The 8746-nt window shown below is 36.9% G+C and overlaps 3 protein-coding genes across 3 annotated transcripts in view; 2 read left to right on the forward strand and 1 right to left on the reverse strand.

Moving 5' to 3' along the window:
* Positions 1-2134: 2134 nt before the first annotated feature.
* LOC123423892 (maturase K) lies at positions 2135-3763 on the forward strand. Its single transcript, XM_045107914.1, has one exon. The coding sequence runs from the start codon at positions 2135-2137 to the stop codon at positions 3668-3670; it is 1536 nt and encodes a 511-aa protein (XP_044963849.1). The 3' UTR covers positions 3671-3763.
* A 346-nt stretch (positions 3764-4109) lies between these two features.
* On the forward strand, positions 4110-5293 carry LOC123423897 (photosystem II protein D1). Its single transcript, XM_045107918.1, has one exon. It carries the CDS (start codon positions 4196-4198, stop codon positions 5255-5257), a length of 1062 nt encoding a protein of 353 aa, XP_044963853.1. The 5' UTR covers positions 4110-4195; the 3' UTR covers positions 5258-5293.
* Positions 5294-7203: 1910 nt separating this feature from the next.
* The window catches only part of LOC123423894 (NAD(P)H-quinone oxidoreductase subunit 2 A, chloroplastic), a 6564-nt gene continuing 5021 nt past the window's right edge, over positions 7204-8746 (reverse strand). Inside the window, exon 2 of the mRNA XM_045107915.1 lies at positions 7204-8746. This exon is cut by the window's right edge and continues 3003 nt beyond it. The gene's annotated coding sequence lies outside the window, so the exon portion shown is untranslated.

The raw sequence follows: 8746 nt of genomic DNA on the forward strand, positions 1-8746 counted from the left end.
AGTTTATTTTTTATCAAGGGAAAGAATCTAGGGTTAGTGAAAACTAATAAATTAGGCCAACTTTGTCAGTCTATCCTTAATATAGAAATAAATCGAAAGGTTAAAATACGAAGAAAGTCCAATAAAAGTATATCAGAATCAATCCCCCTTATTAGATTTCTATAGAAGAGATAAATGCTTTATCGAAGGAAATAAGAAAAAAGGGTATGTTGCTACTCTTTTGAAAGAAAAAAATAGGAATTCCCGAAGTAATGTCTAAACCCAAGGATTTCACAAATCAAAGATAAAGGATTCCAGAACAAGTAAACACAATTTTCAATTGTCTCAACAACAGAGTTGGATCAGAATAAGGAATAAAAGTCAATTCGTTCGAAATGAGACAAAGAAAAGAGTTTAAAGACGACTCAAAAATTTTTGAAGGATTTTGCCTTCGAAGTTTCTCAGGCAGAATTAGCCAACTTGAGTCATGAGTATAAATGAAATTTGTTTTTTCTGTAAGGAAATTAATGGACGTCATAGTCTAATTTCTATTATTATCGACAGAAATTCGAATCATTTTCTCGAGCCGTATGAGGAGAAAACCTCCTATACGTTTCTAGGGGGGGCGTTGTTTATCTACATCTATCCCAATAAGCTGTCTATCGAATCGTTGCAATTGATGTTCGATCTCGAAGAGAAGGAAGAGATCTTCGAAAAGTAGGTTTTTATGATCCGATAAAGAATCAAACTTGTTTAAATGTTCCAGCTATTCTCTATTTCCTTGAAAAGGGTGCTCAACCGACAAGAACTGTTTATGATATTTTAAGGAAGGCGGAATTCTTTAAAGAAAAAGAAAGAACTTTGAGTTAATTGAAGAACTAAATGAATAAAAAAGTAGGATAGGAGAAGATTATTAGTATTCCTCGTTGTCTAATTATTTAGACACAATTTACCTCTTTCTTAATCCTATTTGGATTTATATCGTGCCAATCCAACATAAGCCCCTATTTTATTTACTTTTTCTATCTAATTTGTTTTCTTACCATTGTATTTCCATTGACAAAGGTCTATTGAACAAATAGAATTTGTAGATAGATGGGTCTCTTTATCCTCACTCCATATTTAATTTTTCTGCTTACACTTCGCTCAAATGATAAGGGTGTTCCTCTTGCATGTATTCTCATACAATATAATATATATTTTTTTTAATAAAAATCGCTAAAAAAAGGAGAATTTGGCCATCGTGATTAGGGTCGCTCTTTTTTTTCACTTTAGTGGAATTTAACCGGACCTGTTCGTTTTGCCATTTGAGTGTTTTTCATGGTCGATAAAATCTTTCTTTTGATGTCTTGCTAGTTCAATGTTTTGACAGAAGCGCGCGGTGTAATTCCATTGATTTTTGGATTTCGATCGTATCTAAGATCCTTTTTTTATCTGGGTTGCTAACTCAATGGTAGAGTACTCGGCTTTTAAGTGCGACTATGATCTTTTACACATTTGGATGAAACAACAAATTCGTCCAGACTCTTGGTAGAGTCTAGAAGACCACGACTGATCCTCAAAGGTAATGAATGGAAAAAATAGCATGTCGTAATAAAATCAATCTTTTTTGAATGGAATCCAAAATTACGATTTTCTGGGTCTAGTGAATAAATGGATAGAGCCTGGCTCCAATTCTGGTAAAATAAAAAGCAACGAGCTTAACTTCCTAATTGGAAGGATTCCCCGCTCTAATTAGACGTTAAAAATAGATTAGTGCCGGATGTGGGGAAAGGTTGGGTTTTCCTATGAGTGGACCCTTTATTTTTTCTTTTTTTTTAGAAATCCTAATTATTCTTGATTATGGATTGAATAAGGGATGTTATGGATTGAATGTGTAAAAGAAGCAGTATATTGATAAAGAGGCTGTATTCCAAAGTCAAAAGAGCGATTGGCCTGCAAAAATAAAAAACTTGTTCTGTTCTTTTTTGTAATTTAGAACAAACATAAACTAATTCGGTAGAAAAGGAGCGGAAAAAGATCCGTGGATTAGACTCCCTTTCTTTCCAGGGTTTGTATTAAAAATGCAACACCCTGTTCTGACCATATTGCACTATGTATCATCATTCGATAAACCGAGAAATGCTTCTTCTCTCTGATTCAAGTAGAAATACAAATGGAAAAATTCGAAGGGTATTCAGAAAAACAGAAATCTCGTCAACAATACTTTGTCTACCCACTTCTCTTTCAGGAGTATATTTATGCATTTGCTCATGATTATGGATTAAACGGTTCTGAACCTGTGGAAATAGTTAGTTGGAATAACAAGAAATTTAGTTCACTACTTGTGAAACGTTTAATTATTCGAATGTATCAGCAGAATTTTTTGGATAACTCGGTTAATCATCCTAATCAAGATCGATTATTGGATTACAAAATTTTTTTTTATTCTGAGTTTTATTCTCAGATTCTATCTGAGGGGTTTGCGATTGTTGTGGAAATCCCATTCTCGCTACGGGAATTATCTTGTCCGAAAGAAAAAGAAATACCAAAGTTTCAGAATTTACGCTCTATTCATTCAATATTTCCCTTTTTAGAAGACAAATTTTTGCATTTGGATTATCTATCACATATAGAAATACCCTATCCTATCCATTTGGAAATCTTGGTTCAACTCCTTCAATACCGTATCCAAGATGTTCCATCTTTGCATTTATTGCGATTCTTTCTCAACTACTATTCGAATTGGAATAGTTTTATTACTTCAATGAAATCCATTCTTTTTTTTCAAAAAGAAAATAAAAGACTAGTTAAATTCCTATATAACTCTTATGTATCAGAATATGAATTTTTCTTGTTGTTTCTTCGTAAACAATCTTCTTGCTTACCATTAGCATATTCTGGAACTTTTCTGGAACGAATCCACTTTTCTAGGAAGATGGAACATTTTGGGATAATGTACCCTGGTTTTTCTCGGAAAACCTTATGGTTCTTTATGGATCCTCTTATACATTATGTTCGATATCAAGGAAAGGCAATTCTTGCATCAAAAGGCAGTTTTTTTTTGAAAAAGAAATGGAAATGCTACCTTATCAATTTCTGGCAATATTATTTCTTTTTTTGGACTCAGCCGCGAAGAATCCATATAAACCAATTAGCAAACTCTTGCTTCGATTTTATGGGATACCTTTCAAGTGTACCAAAAAGTCCTTTGTTGGTAAGGAATCAAATGCTGGAGAATTCATTTCTCATAGATACTCGAATGAAAAAATTCGATACCATAGTCCCCGCTACTCTCCTCATAGGATACTTATCAAAAGCTCAATTTTGTACTGGATCGGGGCATCCTATTAGTAAACCCATTTGGACGGATTTATCAGATTGGGATATTCTTGATCGATTTGGTCGGATATGTAGAAATCTTTTTCATTATCATAGTGGATCTTCGAAAAAACGGACTTTGTATCGACTAAAGTATATACTTCGACTTTCATGCGCTAGAACTTTAGCTCGTAAACATAAAAGCACGGTACGAACTTTTATGCAACGATTGGGTTCGGCATTTTTAGAAGAATTTTTTACGGAAGAAGAGCAAGTTTTTTCTTTGATGTTCACCAAAACAACTCTTTTTTCTTTCAGTGGATCACACACTGAGCGTATTTGGTATTTGGATATTATAGGTATCAATGACCTGGTCAACCCTCTTAATTAATCATTAGACAAAACTAATAAACAGGAAAGGGTTGATAAATGATCAAGAAAAAACTTTCATATTTTTCATTCTGAAATGTTCCTTTTATTATAATAAAGAGTAGGTGAATCAACTTACTAATTAAAAAATTAGTAGAACTTCCTCTTTGGAATAGAATATTGGCTATTTCTACATAGGGAAAGTCGTGTGCAATGAAAAATGCAAGCACGATTTGGGGAGGGATTTTTCTCTATTGTAACAAGGAAGAATTATCTACTCCATCCGACTAGTTCCGGGTTCGAGTCCCGGGCAACCCATATAGAAAAGACCCATCAAAGTTTTTAACTTTTACTCACTTCATTTACAAATACAAAATTATTGGTTTGGTTAATTTATTTATATGGATAGCCAATCTTTGGGCTGACTTGGTTGACATTGGTATATAGTCTATGTTATACTGTTAAATAACAAGCCTTCTATTATCTATATTCTAGTTAATACGTGTGCTTGGGAGTCCTTGCAATTTGAATAAACCAAGATCTTACCATGACTGCAATTTTAGAGAGACGCGAAAGTACAAGCCTGTGGGGTCGCTTCTGCAACTGGATAACTAGCACTGAAAATCGTCTTTACATCGGATGGTTCGGTGTTTTGATGATCCCTACCTTATTGACCGCAACTTCTGTATTTATTATCGCCTTCATCGCTGCCCCTCCAGTAGATATTGATGGTATTCGCGAGCCTGTTTCTGGTTCTTTACTTTATGGAAACAATATTATCTCTGGTGCTATTATTCCTACTTCTGCGGCGATCGGATTGCACTTTTACCCAATTTGGGAAGCTGCATCTGTTGATGAGTGGTTATACAATGGTGGTCCTTATGAGCTAATTGTTCTACACTTCTTACTTGGTGTAGCTTGTTATATGGGTCGTGAGTGGGAACTTAGTTTCCGTCTGGGTATGCGTCCTTGGATTGCTGTTGCATATTCAGCTCCTGTTGCAGCTGCTACTGCTGTTTTCTTGATTTACCCTATTGGTCAAGGAAGCTTTTCTGATGGTATGCCTTTAGGAATCTCTGGTACTTTCAACTTTATGATTGTATTCCAGGCAGAGCACAACATCCTTATGCATCCATTCCACATGTTAGGTGTAGCTGGTGTATTCGGCGGTTCCCTATTCAGTGCTATGCATGGTTCCTTGGTAACCTCTAGTTTGATCAGGGAAACTACTGAAAATGAATCTGCTAATGAGGGTTACAAATTTGGTCAAGAGGAAGAGACTTATAATATTGTGGCTGCTCATGGTTATTTTGGCCGATTAATCTTCCAATATGCTAGTTTCAACAACTCTCGTTCTTTACACTTCTTCTTGGCTGCTTGGCCTGTAGTAGGAATCTGGTTCACTGCTTTAGGTATTAGTACTATGGCTTTCAACCTAAATGGTTTCAATTTCAACCAATCTGTAGTTGATAGTCAAGGTCGCGTTATTAATACTTGGGCTGATATCATCAACCGTGCTAACCTTGGTATGGAAGTAATGCACGAACGTAATGCTCACAACTTCCCTCTAGACTTAGCTGCTGTTGAAGTTCCAGCTATTAATGGATAAGGTTTTTCTGCTAACATATAAGAATTTTTGAAGAAAGAAAAGACAAAAATACCCAATATCTTGTTCTAGCAAGATATTGGGTATTTTGAATCTTTTTTTTCTTCTTAATCTTTCTATTCAGAATTCAGTTAACGACGAGATTTAGTATCCTTTCTTGCATTTTCATAACTCGTAAAATGCCGAGTAGGCACGAATTCTCCCAATTTGCGACCTACCATAGGATTTGTTATGTAAATAGGTATATGTTCCTTTCCATTATGAATCGCAATTGTATGGCCAACCATTGTGGGTAGAATGCTAGATGCCCGGGACCACGTTACTATTGTTTCTTTCTCCTCCTTCATATTGACCTTTTCTATCTTTGCCAATAAATGATGAGCTACAAAAGGATTCGTTTTTTTTCGTGTCACAGCTGATTACTCCTTTTTTCCTTTTTAAAGAGTGGCATTCTATGTCCAATATCTCGATCGAAGTACGGAGGTCAGAATAAATAGAATAATGATCAACGGAAAAAAGAAAAAAATCCTTTAGCTGGATAAGGGGCGGATGTAGCCAAGTGGATCAAGGCAGTGGATTGTGAATCCACCATGCGCGGGTTCAATTCCCGTCGTTCGCCCATCGCATTATTGCAAATTCCAAAAATGCAATTTTCCATATTCCTAGTTACGTATTTACTTACGGCGACGAAGAATAAAACTATCGCTATATTTTTTCCTTTTCCTAGTTCTTCTTCCAAGCGCAGGATAACCCCAAGGGGTTGTGGGTTTTTTTCTACCAATGGGAGCTTTCCCTTCACCGCCCCCATGGGGGTGGTCCACAGGGTTCATAACTACCCCTCTTACTACGGGGCGTTTACCTAGCCAACACTTAGATCCGGCTCTACCCAAACTTTTTTGGTTCACCCCAACATTACCCACTTGTCCGACTGTTGCTAAGCAATTTTGGGATACTAAACGGACCTCCCCAGATGGTAATCTTAAAGTGGCCGATTTACCCTCTTTTGCAATGAGTTTCGCTACAGCACCTGCTGCTCTAGCTAATTGCCCACCCCTTCCACGTGTGATTTCTATGTTATGCATGGCCGTGCCTAAGGGCATATCGGTTGAAGTAGATTCTTCTTTTCTCTCAAAAAACCCCTTCCCAAACTGTACAAGCTTCTTCCAAAGCATACGGCTTTCTAGATGTATATGACGATCTCTAGACAGATGGATCTTATATGAATCATATGATGAAGTACCACATGAGTGGATATATAGGAAAGGAATCCAAATCTGCCGAATCGCTCATGTTATGATCTTCTACATCCTAGGTCTCTGCGTTCCGTCATCTGGCTTATGTTCTTCATGTAGCATTCAGATCGAATGACTCTATGAAATTACGTCGATACTTCCACATATTATGGGTAACGTAGGAGACATCCCTATTTTCCCCCGGGGGTCTTAATTACCACTGCTTAGCTTTCAATTTGCCTCTGACCATCAAATTAAATGTGAATAACCCGTCCTCCTCTCTTTGAAACAAGGGGCGCTTCCGGTTCTGTGCGTGCTTCAAACAATTTTGTCTTCTCCATATTACCATATCTCTAGAGTCAATAATTTTCTATGAGGAACTACTGAACTCAATCACTTGCTGCCGTTACTCAACAGTTTTCTGTTGAGGTCTATCCCGTAGAGGTAGTCAAATTGGATCAGTGATCGATTTCTAGGTTTCGTCGTAAACCTAATTGGTTACTTCCAATTACGTAAATCAATAGTTCAAACCGCACTCAAAGGTAGGGCATTTCCCATTGATATAGGAACTTTTGTACCAGAAACAATAGTATCTCCAATTATAGCCCCTCTGGGATGTAAAATATATCTCTTCTCACCATCCCCATAGTGTATGAGACAAATGTATGCATTTCGATTAGGGTCGTATTCTATGGTTACGATTCTACCAGATATGTCTTTTTGATTCCGTCGAAAATCTATTTTACGGTATAGGCGCTTATGACCTCCCCCTCTATGCCTTGCGGTAATGATTCCTCTGGAATTACGACCTTTACCACAACGGTGCCGTCCATGGATCAAATTATTTCGTGGATTGGATTTCACTTGCCTGTCTACGGTTCCCTTGCGTGTGCTCGGGATAGGTGTTTTGTATAAATGTTTCGCCGTATTATTAAGTATTCTCCTTTAGTTTTTTTCTCTATCTAGAAGTGGAATAGAATAACCCGGTTGAAGGGTAATGATCATACGTCTGTAATGCATTGTATGGCCCAGAATAGGTCCTATTCTTCTACCTTTTCCAGGTAGTCGATGGCTATTCACAGCTACCACCTTAACACCAAAGAAGAGTTCGACCCAATGCTTTATTTCTGTCTTAGTGAATCCCGATTCGACATTAAAAGTATATTGATTCTTTCCCAATAAACGAAGACTTTTTTCTGTAAATACTGCGTATTTGATTCCATCCATAAATCGACTTTCCCTCCTATGCTCTGAGTTCCAGTATCGATAAGAATTCGAGTTCTTATTGTTCTTATGTTATGGTATGAATATACCATACCAATTCGTTATGTATGGATGATGGATGAGATTCCATGGATAGAGAGCCAGTTCCAATAGACTTATGGAATGTTCCCGTTCGTGTGCATCCAGCAGGAATTGAACCCGCAAATTTACCAATTATGAGTTGGGCGCTTTAACCATTCAGCCATGGATGCTTAACAGGGATCATCGTACATCGTAAATAACCAATTTTCATATAGAAAGACATATCATAGAAAAATGAAATCGAAAATATTCCGAGATGGCAAATATTCGGAGATGACTATGAAAACACCTCTCTGGATCCTCGAATTGAAAGAGAGATTGAGAGGGATCAAGAATCCTAATTCTCGCTATTTGGAATGGATCCAATTCTATTGAGTCTGACTCATAGTGATCATTTCTCTTTAGCAAAGAATGACCTTGGTTATCAAAGGATTGAACAACCGGGATCCATTTCCTTATGATACCTAGTTGGCATTGATAACAAGGATCTAATGAATTATGAGTTTAATAGATCCTCTTTAGCAGAAAGACGTATATTCCTTGCTCATTATCAGACAATCACTTATTCCCAAACCTCGTGTGGGACTAATCGTTTTCATTTACCATCTCATGGAAAACCCTTTTCGTTCCGCTTAGCCCTATCGGGTATTTTAGTGATAGGTTCTATAGGAACTGGACGATCCTATTTGGTCAAATACCTAACGAAAAATTACGATTTTCCTTTCATTAAGGTACGAGGGCTTCTTATTCCACAAGAACGAAAGCACCTTTTCATTCTTTCATATACTAGGGGTTTTTACTTGGAAAAGACAATGTTCCATACTAAAGGATTCGGGTCCATAACCACGAGTTCCAGTGCACTAGATCTTGTAGCACTTAGCAACGAGGCCCTATCCATTAGTATTCCACATAAGAAATCCATTCTAGAAAAAAATACAATTAGATTAGCTCTTCA

The sequence above is a fragment of the Hordeum vulgare genome, unplaced genomic scaffold (genome assembly GCF_904849725.1).
Source record: "Hordeum vulgare subsp. vulgare unplaced genomic scaffold, MorexV3_pseudomolecules_assembly, whole genome shotgun sequence".
Classification (NCBI taxonomy): Eukaryota; Viridiplantae; Streptophyta; class Magnoliopsida; order Poales; family Poaceae; genus Hordeum; species Hordeum vulgare.

Excerpts from the sequence above, each read along its gene's own strand:
- LOC123423892 (XM_045107914.1), top strand. The coding sequence starts at position 2,135 with ATGGAAAAATTCGAAGGGTATTCAGAAAAACAGAAATCTCGTCAACAA.
- LOC123423897 (XM_045107918.1), top strand. The coding sequence starts at position 4,196 with ATGACTGCAATTTTAGAGAGACGCGAAAGTACAAGCCTGTGGGGTCGC.